We start from the raw sequence: 18,965 nt of genomic DNA, 5'->3' as shown, positions 1-18,965 counted from the left end.
CAGAGCAGGGCCGATCAGGGGGTTGGGGCGCCGCCACTGTCACACTCAGGGCAGGGCTGATGGGGAGGTTATGGCTCTACCCCGTCACACACAGAGCAGGGCCCGTGGGGGGGGGGGGGGGTGCCGCACCCTGTCACACACAGAACAAGGCCGATCAGGGGGTTTGGGTGCTGCCCCGTCACGCTGATCCCGGTGCCAGGAGGCCTCTCGGCTCCGCTGATCCTGGTGCTGGGAGGCATATTACCCTTTTACTATATAGGGTAGAGGCCTGGTGCATGGGTGGGGGCCAGTGGTTTGCCCTGAAGGGTGTCCTGGATCAGGGTGGGGGTCCCCACTGAGGTGCCTGGCCAGCCTGGGTGAGGGGATGATGGCTGTTTGCAGCTGGTCACACACCCTTCAGGGTGGGGATCCCCACTGGGGTGCCTGGTCAGTCTGGGTGAGGGGCTGAGGGCTGTTTTCAGGCTGTCGGGTGACTGAAGCTCCCAACTGCTCCTTTTTTTCTTTTCTTTTTTTATTCTGGGCCAGCTTTAGCTGTGGCTCCAGCTCTGCGGCCTCTGCTGCTGGGAAAGCGGAAACCCTCAGGCCCAGACTTGTTTGTGTTCTACAATCGAAACTCTGTATCAACTCCAGCTCTGAGATCCCAGCTCGCTGAAAGCAGGTTTCTGGAGTTTTTTTTAGCTTCTCTATGTTGCTATGTTTCAAACTGCCTGCTCAGAGGCCTGCAGCGGCAGGCGGGGAAGGTTGGAGTCCGCCATCACTGAAGCAAGCAAGCCTCATGTTCAGTTTAAGCTGCCTGGCTGCCAGTCGCCATCTTGGCTGTCAGTTAATTTGCATATCTCGCTGATTAGCCAATGGGAAGGGTAGCGGTCGTACACCAATTACCATGTTTCTCTTTTATTAGTGTAGATTTGCTGGATATACAATTCTAGATTGACAATTCTTCTTCAGTTCTTTAAAGATACTGCTTAATTATCTTCTGGTTTGTATTACTCTGAACAAGAAATTTGCTGTAACCAATTTTGTTTCTCTATATAAAATGTTGCTCTTTTCTCTGGCTGCTTTAAATATTTTCGTCTTGTCATTAGTTTAATTGACTTTGTCATGATTAGTTTCTCCCATGTTTCTTTTTTTTTTTTTTTTTTTTTTAGCAGAACCAAAGTTTATTGAGAGCATCCATGCGAATTAAAGTTTATTAGTCCATGGGTAGAGTCCCACATGGCCATAAGCCACGTGGGCACAGGGATGTGCTTCCCTGCCACAGAAACCTCAGGAACCCCTTGCATGCCAGGAGAAGAGAGAGCAGAAGAGGACGTGTGCACTTTTTAATTTAGGGGGTGGATACAGTGATGCTAGCTCCTGATTGGTCTTTTTAAAGAATTCTTCCTTAGCAACATCCTTCAGATTGGTTTATAAGCCTTACTGCCTTTTGATTGGTTATCTGCATGCTGCCTGTCTTAGCAATATCCATACACTAGAGGCCCACCTGGATCGGGCCTAAATGGGCATTCAGACATCCCTCTCACAATCCATGACTGCTGGCTCCCAAATGCTTGCCTGCCTGCCTGCCTGATCACCCACAAACCACTCCCCTCCCAGCCTGATTGATGCGTAACTGCTCCCCTGTCAGCCTGATTGCCCCTAACTGCCCTCCCCTGCCAGCCTGGTCACCCCCAACTGCCCTCCCCTGCTGACCATCTTTGATCACATGGGGGCGGCCATCTTGTGTGTTAGAGTGATGGTCAATTTGCATATCACCTCTTTATTAAATAGGATTTTAAAGTTCATGTCCTTCATGTGTGCCCTTCCTTCCCCGCTCAGTTGAGGTGCCTTAGTCACTCCACCTAGTTGTGTTTCCTGGTTTTATTTCTTCCCTCCCACATGGTCCCAATTCCTGATTGCCTAGCTACCCTCTGTCTCTTAATTCCTACCACATACAAATGTCTTAGAAATCTAAACTAAAAGTCAAAATATATTGAAGTACAGAGAACAGAAGAGGTTCCCATGTTCCTATTCTTGAGGTTCATTATGCTTCTTGGATATGAGAGTTTAGAGTTTTCATCAAGTTTGAGACATTTTCAGCCATTATTTCTCCATCTATTTTCTCTGACCCTCCCTCTCTCTCTTTCAGAGACTCTAATTCAATACAGATTGAGCAATTCAAGTTGTCCTATTAGATCACTAATATTCTGTTCATATTTTTTATTTTCTCTTGGTATTTCATTGTGGATAGTTTCTATTGCTATGGCTCCAAATTCACTACCCCATGAATTATGAAATTTTCTATTCCCAATGATGGGAACAGAAACTATTCCTAGCCCTGCATGAGCTCAGAGGATTTTTCCCTTTGATGCATTTGGCTGGTTCTTCGCGCAGTCTCAGGTAGTTCCTTCACTTGTGTGCAATGATCATAATTCAGCTGAGTACTTAATGGGACCTTGTGCACATCTCTGAAGCTTTCTACCTTTCTCATCTCCTACCTGCAAAATCTAGGAGTCTTTCTGGACTCCTAGCTATGTCTCATCAACTCTGGAATATAGCCAGGCTCTTCCTCTGCTACACGGCCTAGAAATGCTGTCTGGGTAGTAAACCAAGGAAATCAAAGGTCTCATCCCACTAGTTTCCAATCTCTAAGGTATCATCATCCTTCACAGCTTAATGTACAATGTCTTGAAAACTGTTATTTCATTTATTTTGTTGTTTCAGGCAGAAAGGTAAATCTGTTCCCCATTACTCCGATTTGGCCTGAATCAAAAGTCATCTTTTACTTTAAACATAATAAACACACTTGTTTTATAACATTTGCAGATAATTCCAATACATGTACTCTCTGAAAGTCTATTTTTCTTTTGTTGTTTTTGCCAGATCTTGTTTGGTGCCTTGTTTCCTTGTGTGCTTGATTATTTTTGATTACCTTATAAAATTTCTATGTGAAATAGGACTTCTGCTTCAGGGAAAATCAGGTATACATATTTTCCCTAGTCCTCCCATTAATTACAACTAAAAATCCTAGGCATTATGTATAAAACAAATATTAAAAGGCTAAAAGGTAGAAAGAAGAAGATAGACCATCTAGAGATCTTACAATCCAAAGAATGGCACAATGGTAAATACCTAGGGGTTTTTTTGCCTTATGTATCCCAGACTTGGAGCTGAAGAAGCCCACAAACTGGAAATCCTAATAAGCACAGACAAAAACCTGCTCTGTCTTAGTAAAAGACCAGTAAAATGGCAGCTTATCAAAACAGAAACTTTTAGACAATAACCATTATACTCCAGCCAAACACAATAGAAAAAAAAAAAAAAAAAAAGCTATGACCAAGTGGAGAGCCTAGACTTCTACTTTCACAAGGCTGTAAACAAAGTGCCCTATCACCCCCAACGGGGAAAGTTCAGAGAAAACCAGGTAGAGAGCTGAGACTTTCATCCCAACCAGCTGGTAACTACTCCCAACCAAGGGTGTCAGTAGAGACCACTCCTACCCAGCAGTAAAGAAGAGCCACACCCTACCTTCAGGTGTCAATTAAAGCCAAATGCTGATTATATGGGTTGTTTTGTATTTTGTATTTTCCCTTCTTATATCTCTTTTATTTATATTCCTTTGTAAAATTCTGCTTCTTTATATCTGCTTTTTTATATTTAACATTTTCCTTTACATTTGTCTCTTTCAATTTTTTAATATATACTGGTATCTTATATTATCTTTACAAGACAAACAGAAAGCAAAGGTACATAAAGACTAGTTGAATAATGATAATAATCCATGCCCAAAAAGAAATTACACCTTTTTTTCCTTTGGTCTTTTTGGCCCTGTAGTAGTCCTGCAAGCCACTTATATCAGAGTCCCTATTAGTTTCAAAGTTCAACATACAACCCTAAAGTTCCTAAGATGAATAGTCAAATTATTCAAATAGAAATAGAAGTCAAAGTAACACAAGACAAAATTCTCTCTGAAAGTAACAATAAATCTACTTCCAAAAGAACTAGAATAATATTTTCTCACATCCCAAGTTATTCTGTCCTTTTACCAGAAAGTACGTACTCTAAAAATCCATCTTCTTAGCCTGTATCCATGCATACCTAGAGAAACTCATAAAATGGTTGTGTAAATATATTCATCACCACATTGTTTGCGATGTTGAGAAAAGGAAGTAATCTGAATATCCATCGCTGGAAGAATGAACAAGTAAAATGTAGCAGATGAAATATCATAAAATTAGATAATAGTGATGGGTGCACAGCTCTGTAAGTATACTAAAAACAGCTGGATTGTAAACTTTAAGGAGTAAATTTTATGGTTTGTTATTTATATCTCAATAAAGCTACTATAAAGGATAACAGGGCATGGATATTCTGGTGCACTATGCCACAATCAGAAGCAATGCATTGGAAGCATATAAAGTAACACACACAGGTCTTGAAAACAGTGTCAAGTTCAAAGTAAATACAACAATATGGATATATCTTGAAAACATGTTATTAAATTACCCAACAAAAGAAAGTAAAAAGGAGTCTCTAACAATTCCTCTTTTCATGCTCACAAGGTTGGCTGTAGTCTCTGGGAAAGTCCCTCTATGCCCACCTTTGTGATCAAGTGAGCCATGGAAACTTTAAGGAGCCTATTCTTAGACAGCAATATCTCACCTTCTGCAAAGCAAGGATAAGAGCTCAACATTTCCTAATGTTATAATGGGTATCAGAAACACTCTCCTCAAAGTGACTGAGAGAATTAGAGTAAGAACAGAGAGAGAAATATCATTCTTAATTCTGGAACTTCTAAGAAAGCTTCCAACATAGTAATCTACTAGTTCAGTTACTCAGCTGAAGACAGATTCACTTTTCCTTTGTTTACCTCTGTGTGGGAAAACATGGTCATTTGGTTGGCTTAAAGAACTTGGGTCTTGGAGCTAATGGAAGGAGAGGAGAAAAATAGGCATTTTATGTTCACCAACTTAGAAGGATCATTCTCTCTCTTCCTTGCCATTTTCACGAGTATTTGTTCCCAATCTACATTCATTCAAAATTACTCACTTAGCATATATGCTAAGTACTCTTTGTAGGTTCTAGGGATATGTCAGTGAACAAGCAAGCGTCATTGCCCTTAAGCAGCTAATAGACAGTGAGAGAAGAAAGACAATAAACAAATAAGACAATTTCAGTACTTATAAGTGCCATGAAAAATAGAAGATTATGCATTACAGATTAGAGAGGTGTGGGGAAGCTGCTTATACAGAGCCCTAAAAGCCACAGTGAGTCACTTGAATTTTATTTGGGGTGTAGTGGGAAGGGAAGGATTTTCTGAGTTTAAGCAAAAGACAGACATGTTCTACCTTGTATTTCCAAAACTCTGACTCCTATCTGGAAGACAGATTATAGGACAACAAGAATGGGAAGATGTAAACCAGTTAGGTTCTAGAGATAGCTCAGACAGGAGATGGTAGGGCTCAGGCTATGGGAGGCCTCAGGACTAACTGTGGAGGTTGTCAGTCACTCTATGATCCAGAATATATTTTAGGAGTGGAATAAGATTTCCTAATGGATTGGACTAGGAGTATAAGGAGAAGAAAAGAGTTAAAGCTCCTAAGTTTCCAGCCTGAGCAATTGGATGGATGGTTGATACCATTTGCTGCATAGGAAAGACTTAGCGGAGCGATTTGAGAGAGGGTGTTTATAACTGTTTTTAAATTTAATACTTTCAGTTTATATCTTTCTATTTCATCTGTCAAATTTCTCCAACTAGTTTACAATCCATTTTGTATTTCTTTTGTATCCTAACGTGCCTAGCACAGCACTGATTTAATATATGCCTGCTGAATCTAATTAAATTGAAGTAGCCTTATAAGAACACATTTGAATCAACATTTTCAAGCCCTATGTTTGAAAAAATCAAGTACAGATGTTTTATTCAAAGGCAGTGCATGTTTAAAATTAAAAAACAAATGCTAGCAACAAACCTACTAGATATATGTTTACAATCTTAAAATGCATGCATTGTTGGGTGGTTAGTGGCATAAAAGAAATTGCAGAGAGAAGTTTTCAGAAGGACTTAAATAGAACGACTTTTAAATGTCATAAATTATAATTAAAATAAACATAAATAAACTACACTTGACATTACATTTTAAATAATTACAGGCAGCATATAATGAATTTTGAAAGACTGAAATCCTCAGTCATTGTAACAACCAACAAAATAAAAGGAAATCATGTGAACGTAAAATTTATGTATTCTCTTTTCTTTTATTTATTTATTTAATTCTCAAAGAGGATATGTTTTCATTTATTTTAGAGAGAGAGGAAGGAAGGGGAGAGAGAGAAACATCAATGTGAGAGAGAAACATCAATCGGTTGCCTCCCATAGGCGCCTCCACTGGGGATTGAACCCACAACCTGAGCATGTGCTCTGACCGGGAATCGAACCCATGACCCAACCAACTGAGCCACACTGGCCAAGGCTATGTGCTCTCACTTAAATCACACTGTGGCATCCTAGCAGCTGGTGTGCTTATGGGTAATTGGTTCTGGGACATTAGCTCCAGGAACGTTTCCATCATTTTATAGCAATATCTTGGGAAGAAGCCACATAAAATGTTTAATTCTTTATTTTATACCTTTTCTACATACCTTTTATACATTTTGCACCTTAACAATTAATTCTCTAACAATTCTAAAAACTAAAAAACCATACTGGTTGAAAAACTGTATACTTTTTCTTCCAAAATGTGTTTACTAACATATAACAAAAAAACAGCATTTTCAGATGGGTATTAATTCAACTGCCTTATGTTTTTAATTTTTAAAAGTGTTAATTATTACAACTATATACCACTGGTCTAATAACTGAGACTTAACAAGGCTAACTGAAAGGTAATTATGAGTAATAAGAGTAACTACAGGGGAGCCCAAGGGAAGATATTTTTGTAATAAAAAGAAGCATTCATAGAGATATCCCTTATTTAAAGTATATACCTGACCCAACAACACAAACATAACTAGCAAAATTTATATTCATAATTACACAGTATAAACAGTGTACTGTTTTCTATTTTTAGATAACTATCAACACTAAAAAAAGAGAGAAATGTGCTTTACTCCCACTGATTTACTATTTCTCTCCCCCAGTAATATTTAAGGTCCTCGGAAGCAGAGACTATTATTTTCGTAACTCCAGTTTCACCTACGGTACCTAACACAATATATGCTCAATAAATACTTCTTATCCTTTGTTTGCAGTTCTTCCTAAACCTTGGCCCAACTTGGCAATCCTTGGAAAGGCAAGAATTTTGTGTTGTAGTCACCAATGACATCTCTAAGATGGAGCTTCCTCCAAGTCCTCTCCTTCCTCCAAGTCCCAAGTAAATCATAAAACCTTCTCTGATTGCCCCAGCCAAAAGCTAACTCCCTTTTCTAAAGTCCTAAGAAATGTACTGTTAACCATATATTTGACATAAATATGTTATCTTGGATGAGTAATTACTTATTCATTTTAAATCCACATCTAGTTATACATTGTTCCCTCAACTAAATTAAATTTAAGGACGAATTAATGGCTTATACTTGTGCCCAACACCTACCAAAGTGCTTTGTACTTAATAAATAAATGTTCACAGATAAAAATAAAGACAAAGATGATAAAAATATATGAAGTCAGTTCTGTGTATTTCATATTATTCAAAGGCATAGCAGGGTAACTAAAGAATAAATGTCACAACCAAATCTAACAAAATTATATTATTACTAACCAAATAGTTATTATTTCACTGTTCCCAACATTTTGAGTGGGGCTGTGTATGTGTGTATGTATAGAATCAACTCATAATGAAGACATAGTCAAGAAGTGAAAAGGTAGGAGACAACTCTCCAAATATTATCATCATGAGCAATAAAGGTGATGTGTAATAGAATTATAACTTGAAACCTGTATAGTTGTTATTAGCCAATGTCACCCCAATAAATTAAATAAAACAATACAATTAAAAAAATAACTATATGGCACAGTAACAAAAATGTCACAAAACAATATGTCCCCAATTTTAGAAAATAGGCATATAGTGTATAAATGTGAGTATGCATCTATGTCCGTGCATTTATGAGATACACTGGAGGAAAAGGAAAGAAATAAGAAAAAACAAACACTAAAATGTTAGTAATTACTACATGGTAAAATTATAAACTTTTACTTTCTTCTTTATGCTTTCCAAATCAGAAACACAAACACATTTTTTTATTGTGTTTTTTTTAAATACGATAAAAAAAATTTTTTTAGATAAAACCTCCCAACATTTAGTAATTTTATTGTTGATGTTTTAAATCAACAATTTCAATTTAGTCTACTAAGCAATATCAAGTTATAAAACAAAGTTAATTCTTAAAGCTAAATTCAGTACCTCTAAAAATATTTACATTCTTACCTATTCTGAAACTATCAACCTATTACTAAAAGTAACAGTTACATAATATCAATATAAATAAAAGGCTCTTTAAATAAAGGGAAGATGAAGCTTATTAGATTACTAGATGCCCAGTGCACAAAAATTTGTGCACTCAGAGGGGTCCCTCAGCCCGGCCTGTGCCCTCTCTCAGTCTGGGACCCTTCAGGGGATGTCCACCTGCTGGCTTAGGCCTGCTCCCTGGGGGATCAGGCCTAAGCTGGCAGTCAGACATCGCTCTGGCAGCCCAGGAGCCCTCAGGGGATGTCCACTTGCCAGCAGGGAGCAGGCCTATGCTGCAGTCGGACATCCTTAGAGCTGGCAGCCATCAGCCTGGCTTGTGGCTGAGCAGAGCTCCCCCTGTGGGAGCTCACTGACCACCAGGGGGCAACTCCTGCATTGAGCATCTGCCCCCTGGTGGTCAGTGTGTGTCATAGTGACCAGTGATTCGCAGTCATTCTGCTGTTAGGGTCAATTTGCATATTACCCTTTTATTATAGGATAATTAGTACCCAGAATATATTATGTACAGATTAGATTCACTTTCCCTTAGACATAGTCAAAATCTATGTGTAAAGCCTTTGGTCTCATTAAATTTTTGAATAACAGACTCTTTATAACTGACTGACAAAGAATAAAAGACCAAAACATATTTTTCATTTTCTGAAAAACTTTTCTAATACTGAATTTTATTAATCTGGACAGAGAGTACAAATCTACTTAACAGACAAATGCCCCTCCCCCAAAAAAGTTTTTCATTTAGAAAGAACTAGATATTCAAAGGTTATTCTAAACTGGAAACTATCAAAACAACATGGTACGGTCACTCTGGAAAACAGTTAAAAAGTTTCTGTAAAAACCAAACAGCAACTACCATAGGACCTGGCAATCACACTCCTGGGCAATTATCCTAGAAAAATGAAAACTCACACTCACACAAAAAGCTGCATCAGAATATTTATAGCAGGTTTATTTGTAATAGCCAAAAAACCTGAAATGAGCCAGCTGTCCTCCAATGGGTGAATGGTTAAATGAATATAGCCACACCATTAAACAGTAGTCAGCAATAAAGAGGAATGAACTAGTGGTATGTGCAACTTAATAAATCTTCAGGAAATTATGCTGAGTGAACAGCTAACCACAAATAGTCTACACTATATGATTCTATTGATATATCACTCCTGAAATGACTACAGGTATTACAGAATTATAGGAGTAAAGAATAAATGAGAGATTGCCAGAGGTTAACTGGGAGGAGGAGGGTAAGAATAAGGGGAAATTGAACATCATTACCAAAGAGCAGCAGGAGGGATCCTTGCAGTGAAAGAACTGTTCTCTCTCTTGGCTACAATAAATATCTGTGGAAATATCCTGATTTTGATGCTACCATAAGATATCACTATTGAAGGAAACTAGGTAAAGAGTACAAATCTATTATTTCTTGAACCACGGATGAATCTAGGATTATTTCAAAATAAAAAGTTTAATCTTTTAAAAAATACAATTATTTTAAGGGCACTTTCCAATAATGATTAGATCGAAGTCAAAGATCTTCCCTTCAGGAATTTACAACTTAACCAGGCAATACAAAAAAAGTTCATGAAAGTTTACTTAGACTTTAAAGATAAGTGATACTAAACTATCACTTATTTGGGTACTAAAGTATCTACCATGTGGTCGTATAGAGAAGCATGAGCATGGCTAAACGGAAAAAAACACACATTAAAATCAAATCCATTCTAGTATGCAAGCATAATATTTTTAAGTGTTGTTGTTTTTTAATAAGAAAGGAAAGTAGCACCCAGAATGACTTGGTGCTACTAATATGGTTCCCCCAGCACCTTTTTATTCCTCTTTCAGTCTTTTTCAAACATTATTATTTCTACTTGAGGCACGATGCATGACATGCGTGCAAGAGTAGGTCTTCCTTCCCCCTGGCTGCCAGCACCAGCTTCCCTCTGGCATCCAGGACCCAGGCTTTCTGTCCGGAAGGTCGTCCGGAAGGATGTCCAGTCTAATTAGTATATTACGCTTTTATTATTATATATGTGACTTCTCCATTGGACAGCCAACTCCATAAGTACAAGGACTGTCCCTTTGTTGCCTATGAGCATACGAACACAGCAACTGACATATGGTAAATTCAGAGCAAAAATTACATAGTCTGTAACTGAAATGAATTGGTAAATATAACTCTGAATTATAGTCCCTTGTTACAGAATTCAAGAACTTATCATTAAGTAAATATTTATTTATCTTTTAGTTAAATTTTCCAATGTTTCCTTTTAATTCTAAATATTAAAAGATTTTCATATAAATATTTATTTAAATCTGAAGTTGACAGTGAAAATTACATAATTTTGATTATATATTTTCCATAAAGAATACCAGACTAGTTAACATTAATTTCACTTCTGTAAACTTAGAAATTTAGAAGCCTAGCTAATTATTTTATTACACTAGCGGTCCGGTGCACAAATTTGTGCACCAGTGCGGTCCCTCGGCCTGGCCTGCGGGATCGGGCCGAAACCGGCTCTCCGACATCCCCTGAGGGGTCCCAGATTGTAAGAGGGCACAGGCCAGGCTGAGAGACCCCCCCGGTGCACAATTAGAGCCGGGGAGGGGTGTGGGAGCTTGGCCAACAAGAGAGGGACTGCGGGAGGCCTCCAGGGCATGTCCGGCCTATCTCGCTCAGTCCCAACCAGCCAGACCCCAGCAGCAAACTAACCTACAGGTGAGAGCGTCTGCCCTCTGGTGATCAGTGCAAATCATGTCAACTGGTCGACTGTCTGTACCCTCGTGGTCAGTGTACGTTGTAGCGACTGGTCAACCAGTCGATTGTCTGCCCCCTAGTGGTCAGTGCACATCACAGTCAGCAGTTGAGTGGCCTTAGCATATCAATAGCATGTTACACTTTGATTGGTTGAACGGACGACCGGACACTTAGCATATTAGGCTTTTATTATATAGCTATGCTGAGTGTTTAAAGACAGAATCAATGCCGTGCTGATGTCTAAGAAGAACTCGTAAGAGTTCACCCTTACACCATTTTTTCCCATAATAAATGGCAACAGAAACATTTAAATAAAGATGTATAGAGATACACAGATATAGATATAGATCCTATCAAAGATGAAGGTCTACGCTTTTTAAAAATGTCATAAAGGGCACAGGTCTGTGAATCACTTTCCCCGGGAAATAGGTGAAATCCAGTCATATGTGACAGGAATAAACCAGATAGCATCAAGATTCTTTTAAATGTTTGTATATATCCTTTAAAAATAGAGGGGAAAAAAATATTCTCAAATTTTAGCAGCTTTATTTTTATTTTTTAAGGGAACTTAATATTTAAAAAGATTTAAAAACACATGGAAAACCCTCAAAACCAAAAAAAAAAAAAAAAATTACTTACCAAGTTGGCCATATAAATTGTGAGCAGCCCTCTCCTGAAAATAATTTTAAAAAGAGATTAAGAATTAATTTGACTTAATAATCACTTTATCATTTTTGAAAAATATATCAAAATAATTATCAGGAGTTGAGAAAAAGGGGTAGATTATGCTGAGCTAAGTTTTCAATACCCCAATAATTGGATCTAAATAGATTCTACAAGTCATTCTGTTTAATGTTTATTAATTTAAATTCTTTAAAATTTTAATTGCCTAGTAATTGTTAAATAAGCTTATTGTGGAGAATATTTCAAAGTATATAGCAATATCAAATCATTATATTGTATACCTGAAACTAATACATGGCTATAGGTCAATGATGGCGCACCTTTTGAGGTCGGCGTGTCAGCATTTTGAAAAACCCTAACTTCACTCTGGTGCCATGTCACATATAGAAATTTTTTGTGAATGAATCAAAATTATACCTTTTGTCAGACTGATGAAAAATATATGTTTTGGTATGCTGCAGAATTTTAGTAATTAGTTGTAAATTGCTGTTCTACAGTATACTAGAGAATTCTAAATTTAATAAAGAATCCTAATGAATTCATCTTGCCAAAAAGTGAAAGCCAAAACAATTCTAACTTAGTACAAATTTATTCAAAAAAATCAGGACTTCTATTTGTTTCACAGAAAATACAATTGTTCATTAGATATGATTACAAATCATACTAAGTCACCTTGGTTCTACCTGCACTGTTAAGTGAGAAGTCAGGCACTAAATAAACTTTCTAATGCCAAAGTACAAACAAAAGCTCAAACACACTCTACAAAAAAAAAAAAAAATGCATATTTACCAAGTTTACTTAATAAGAATTCAGCTAGAAACTCAAAAATAGGGACAATTCTATGCCTTTAGTTACTTTATTTAACTTATCTTGCATGAGACCATGAATGAAACATGCTATTCTCTAGGAAATAGGTGTTTTAAGAGTTTAAGGGCAGAGTTCAAATAACAAACCCTGAAACTTACATGAATTTCAATTATAAACATTTTTAGTATTAAAAAACAACAACTTTGTATATAAAACAAGTACCAATTGTCCAGGTCTTGATATTAACACTGTCAATGAAATCCTCTTGATGTCAGATCCAGTCACACAGAGTCTTGATAGTTCATTATTTAAAATGGCTTAATAAGATTTTTATTATTACTAAAGCCACATAGAGGCAGTATGATTTAAGTGAACAGCATTGAAATGAAGTTGGAAAATCAGGGTTCCAGTTAACTTTATTTCTCCAGTACTCTGTCATTAAAATAGGGAGTAAGTCTAGTTTTCTAATTTAGATTTTTAAATATAAAAACTATTTAAAGAAAAAAAACTTTCATATATCACCAATATATAAACATCATATCGGACCTACTCTGGTTGAAAGGGCATAGCCACTGAGCCACAACCCTCTCCCAGCCCACCCGAATGTCCCTGTGCAGTAGGTGCTAAAGCACCTCAGCAGAACAACTGAATTATACTGCTCCTCTACAGAGAATTTAAAAATCACTGATAAGATGACCTGTAAGGTCCCTTTCAGCTCTTCTTCTCTATGATTTGTACATATGAATTGAAATGTTTGCTACTAGTCTTTACCAATCTTACCAACTCCTACCAAAAATTCTAAATCAAAGATGTTCTAATAATATTTAAATAAATTATATAAAGAAAAATTAGGGTGACATCAATATCTAAGAGTCACACACAAGCAGAAAAGTTAAATCCCTCTCTTTAGTAAGAGTAGTGATATCCACTCTTACTAAAAGAATTATATACAAATAAGATAATATTCTTAATTATAAAACCAAAATAAAAATATTTCTGTAATTTCAGTGGCACTGCCTGATAATTCATGTCCTCATTAAGTGAAATAATGTCTGATGCTATCTGTAAAAACATTTATTCCACTAATCTAATTCTGTCTCTAATACTCAATCCAGATACAGTATCAACCACTAGCTTCCAACTATCTGATAATATAACTGTTCGTCTTTACTGGATATATATTATCTTGTTTACATTTTCACAACCTTCAACATTTTCACTTGGCATCTAATGGGCACTAAACAAATAGTGTGAAATTACTAAACAAGATATTACGAGGAACCCAGCCTTATAAAGAGGAACACATTATAGACAGATATAGAAATACTAAAGGCCCAGTGCACGAAATTCATGCACTCAGGGAGGGGGGAAGGTCCCTCAGCCCGGCCTGCGCCCTCTCGCAGTCCAGGAGCCCTTGGGGAATGTCCGACTGATGGCTTAGGCCCGCTCCCCGCTCCTGGCCTAAGCCGTTAGTCGGACAGCCTTAGCGCTGCCGCGGAGGCAGGAGAGACTCCCGCCACCGCCCCTGCGCTCACTAGCCATAAGCCCGGCTTCTGGCTGAGCAGCACTCCCCCTGTGGGAGTGCACTAACCACCAGGGGGCAGCTCCTGCATTGAGCGTCTGCCCTCTGGTGGTCAGTGCGCGTCATAGCAACCAGTTGTTCTGCCGTTCGGTTGATTTGCATATTAACCTTTTATTATTTGGGTAATCACAAAAGACAGCGTATTAGCAAGCACAGACTCACTCAAATTATCTGACATTTGCATAATATTTACCAATTTACAATATATAGATTTTTTTGAAATCAGATTTTATCCTCTCAATAGTTCTGTAGTGGTATATGATCCTCTAATACTATGCTGTACATCTGAAACTAATATAAAATAATATTGAATGTAAACTGTAATTTAAAAAAAATTTTTTGAAAGCAAAGAAAAATAGTCCTCTGAAGTGTAATGCAGATACTATTATCCTCACTGTACCAAAAGCCAAGAATCAGAGAAGTGGTTTCCTTAAAAATATTAAAGTTGAAAAAAGACAAATTGGAGTTAGGAGTCAGTTCACCTAACTCATTTTGTGTTCTTTCTAGTGCACTGCTTCTAAAGCAGAAAATCTTTACTAAACTGCCTTTAAGTTCTGCAATTCTGTATCCTAACAGGCTTCTATGCTCTGAGAAAGAATAAAGCCTTGGACATACTCTTACTATTGGGAAAAAGCAGATGATGTAGTGTGACTAGATTATGTCTTTTCTGGTCTCGGGTTTCAATTTATTGTTCCCAAATAATGAAAATTATCTCCTTTCCAGCTTTATCTAAATTCCAACCAGAGCTTGTAGCCTCACGAAAGAGAGGACAGTATCTGTGAAGGGCATGATATGCTCATGATATAGCCAGTAGCCTCTGGTAGGTGTCCCTGGTGCAGTGTCTCCAGCCTCCTCTCCAATGTCAGTTTGGTAGGGGTAGAACATCAGAACAGTAATTTGTTTAATCACATCTTTAGAGATGTTCGTATCTTAAGAAACTAATAAGGTAAGTAAATGCTATTCTATTATTTAACACTTGACTATATCTAACCTAAGTCTGACGACAAACAGGTCACTCTCTCCGCAGTAAATTTTCTCTGGAAATTAAGTTACATATTAAAATGTCACACCAACAAATATGGGAAAGGGAATGCTGCCAACTAGAACAAAAGGTAGTGTAGGCTAAAGAGGACGGGCTGGGGCCAAGGACAACAACTTTACATTTCACAGGAGATTCTGATACACAAATACTCCTATTCTACTGAGAACCACTAGATCAAAAGATTGGTGAACCTTAGTTAGTCAAGTATTTCTTTAAACCACAAAGAAGATTCTTTTTTTTTTTTTTTTGGTGAGAGAAAGAGATAAATCTCTTAAATTTGCATGAAATATTTCAGTTGGTATGTGCATAAAGTGGTACTACCTACAAAAGTATTAAGAACCACTGCTGCAGGAACTATGTATAATCAAAATATCTTTATTCCTGTGAGAAAATATTTAAATAATTAAATTTTCTTAACATCTTAGATTAAAAGGTATCCTCCCATTATGCAGAAATTCCAGGTATTATTACCTTTGAATAACATTCTTGTACCAAATCAGATGAATAATAATGTTTTGGGATTTTTTTTTTGGGGGGGGGAACTCTAGTATATGTATATGTGTGTGTGTGTATATATGTATATATGTACATATATGTACATATATACATATATATGTATTGCTTTAACTAACCTTCTCAAACTTCTCAGTTACACTGTTTGTAACACATTTCATAACTAAAGTTACTAGGGAGTACAGTAGAAATGGAATAACTTCTAAATTATAAATATTTTTATTATATATACATATATACACATACTTATAAAAATATTTGTGATCTACATATGAGGAGAAATTAGAGATTAAAGAAAAACATAATGAACCTTCCATATCCAATCTAACATGACAAAGACTTCAAAGATGCAAAAATGAAACTTTAAGCTAGCTAACAATATACTGATTGGGGTTAGAAATGAGAACAGTTTTATATAGCATCAGCCTCTGGTGGTGCTAGAATCCTAACAAACAAAAAAAAAGAAGAAACAGTGAAAGTTCCTAAACACTGTAACGGTTTACTGAAGATGCTATCTAATCATCTCAGTCTTCCAAGATAAAATAGATTTTCATCTGTCAGAATGTTTTAGAAGAGTATAAAATTACTTTCTTATGGTATAAAAGATAGACTTATAGTCTAGAGCAAGAGTCAGAGATCATAATCCAGGGGTCCTCAAACTACGGCCCACAGGCCACATGCAAATACAAATACTGTATTTGTTCCCATTTTGTTTCTTTACTTCAAAATAAGATATGTGCAGTGTGCATAGGAATTTGTTCATAGTTTTTTTTTAAACTATAGTCCGGCCCTCCAACGGTCTGAGGGACAGTGAACTGACCCCCTGTTTAAAAAGTTTGAGGACCCCTGTCATAATCTATTATTATATATATATATATATATATATATATATATATATATATTAGATAATACGTTAAATTTTTCAGAAGGCTGCAAGGTAAATTAATTTTCTTCCTATGAAGATAGCGTGACAAATAACATGACATGAAACTTGAAGATAGCAAAAATTTATAGACAAAATATATGGTATTCTTTTATATTTATATTTAATCCATTCATTTTGGTCATAATTACTTTAGGAATTTCATAACTACAACAGTGAAATTTAACAACTAACCCTTGAGTAAGCTTAGAATAAATATGCAGTTTTTGATATTTTAATCCATGTCCATTTCTTGAGCACCCTGTAGTTTTAATTTACCTAAACTAGTACTAAAAATCAAAGCAAATTCCAAAGCAATTCCACAAAACAAAATCCATCAGAACAACTTCTTTCTGAACCACAAACAAAGCACTTCCTAGAAAAAGAAAGAGAAGACTAGTTCTCAACAGCCCACCTAGAGATAAGCTAGATGTTACCAGTGCTTCCTGCTGAGGTACTATGATCAGTTCACTGTGGCACAAATTTTTTAAGCAACCCTGGAAACAACTTCAAAGCTTCTCAGAACCCTACCGTGATGTGATTAAGATTTAAGTAAGCTGCCCTCTTACAAAGTGTCAAGAGCTAGCTGGCAAAGCATGCTTAATTCCATAAAGGGAGAGAGGGAGACTGGAAAAAATGGATGGATGGATGGATGGATGGATGGATGGATGGATGGATGGAGAGGAAATAAGTTAAACCAATATAGATGAAGATATATTTATGAATATATATATATGTATATATGTATACATATATATCTGCCATGTGTACATGTGTGTATATGTGTGTATAATCACATTGTATGTTCTTACTTCATTAAATATTTTTTTTTAAAAATTATACAACTGAGTCCAAAATGTATAATCTCATAGTAATGATTTCACTATTAAATAAAATCTTTAGAGATTTAAAAATTAGAATTATTGCTGCTAATTGGAAAATAATGCTAACCCCCCACATAATATTTCTTCCACTCTTTCATATACACTGAGTGGCCAGATTATAATGACCACCCCATCAGTACTTCGTTGGGCCACAATTTGCCTTCAATACTGTGGCGATTCTTCTTGGCATTGACTCCATGAGATGTTGAAAGGTGATGCGAGGATTCTGACACCATGCCTGATGAATAGCACTGTCCAGTTCTGTGAGATTTGATTGCTGTGGAACCAGCTGCCTGATGGCTCTTTTAACTTCGTCCCACAAATGCTCAATTGGATTGAGATCTGGTGATTGGGGGGCCACCTAAGCAAGGTAAAGCCTCCCTCATGTTCTTGAAACCACTCCTGTACAATACGAGCACCGTGGCATGGCGTATTGTCTTGTTGGAAGAAGCCATCTCCATTTGGATCACCATCAACATGATAGGATGAACCTGATCAGCAACGATACTTAGGTATGTTGTGCTATTCAGACGTTGTTCTACATGAATTAAAGGGCCCAAATCATGCCAGGAAAACATGCCCCAAACCATAACACTGCCCCACCAGCTTGAAGGGTTATACTCATGCATGTGGGGTACATGCTTTCATGCCGTTTCCACCAAATTCTCACTCTGCCACCTGCATGATGCAACTGGAAACGTGATTCATCGGACCACGTGACTTTTTTTCCAATGCTCGACTGTCCAATCCTTGTGTTCCTGTGCGAATTGGAGACGTTTTATCTTGGTAACTGCAGACAGCAAAGGTGTTCGAAAAGGCCTTCGGCTTCCATATCCCATACGATGCAATGTACAGCTAATTTGCCTACAAACGTCAGGTGGTCATAATAATTTGGCCACTCAATGTATATTACTAATATTTATTTTAAAAGAGACAGAATGTTTCAATTGACAACTAACTCCTTAAATGTTGTTGTTTACCAACTTCTAACCTCAGACCTCGTATTCTGGGCTTTCGTACTGTGATCTTCTCTCATAGCTTCAATGACCACTTATAAGAAAAAACTCCCCAATTTTATTTTTATAACTACCATGCTTCTCCTAAATCTACACTCACATTTCAAGCTGCCTCCTGGCTATCCGCACCAACATATCATTGATTTTCCTTGTAAGTTCTTTAATAATTATAAACTTCTTTTCCCTAAAGTAAAAACTATAACATTAATATGCTTCATTTTAGGCACTAGCTATAATAATTTTAAAATATAAGTAATTTCAACCTTTATAAATTAGTTATAATCTATTAAAGGATATAGATGCTTACTTAATTTAT

General features: G+C 36.8%; 1 protein-coding gene across 1 annotated transcript in view; it reads right to left on the bottom strand.

The window, feature by feature from the left end:
- TMEM135 (transmembrane protein 135) overlaps positions 1-18,965 on the bottom strand; it is a 216,582-nt gene that overhangs the window by 176,102 nt on the left and 21,515 nt on the right. The window contains exon 4 of the mRNA XM_081100133.1: positions 11,839-11,872. Coding sequence (XP_080956259.1) covers positions 11,839-11,872 — 34 coding nt within the window. The remainder of the gene's footprint in view (positions 1-11,838; positions 11,873-18,965) is intronic.

Source organism: Myotis nattereri (assembly GCF_964212035.1).
Source record: "Myotis nattereri genome assembly, chromosome: 9".
NCBI classification, from domain to species: Eukaryota; Metazoa; Chordata; class Mammalia; order Chiroptera; family Vespertilionidae; genus Myotis; species Myotis nattereri.
The sequence above is the reverse complement of the archived record's forward strand: the minus strand, read 5'-3'. Positions and strand labels throughout refer to the sequence as shown.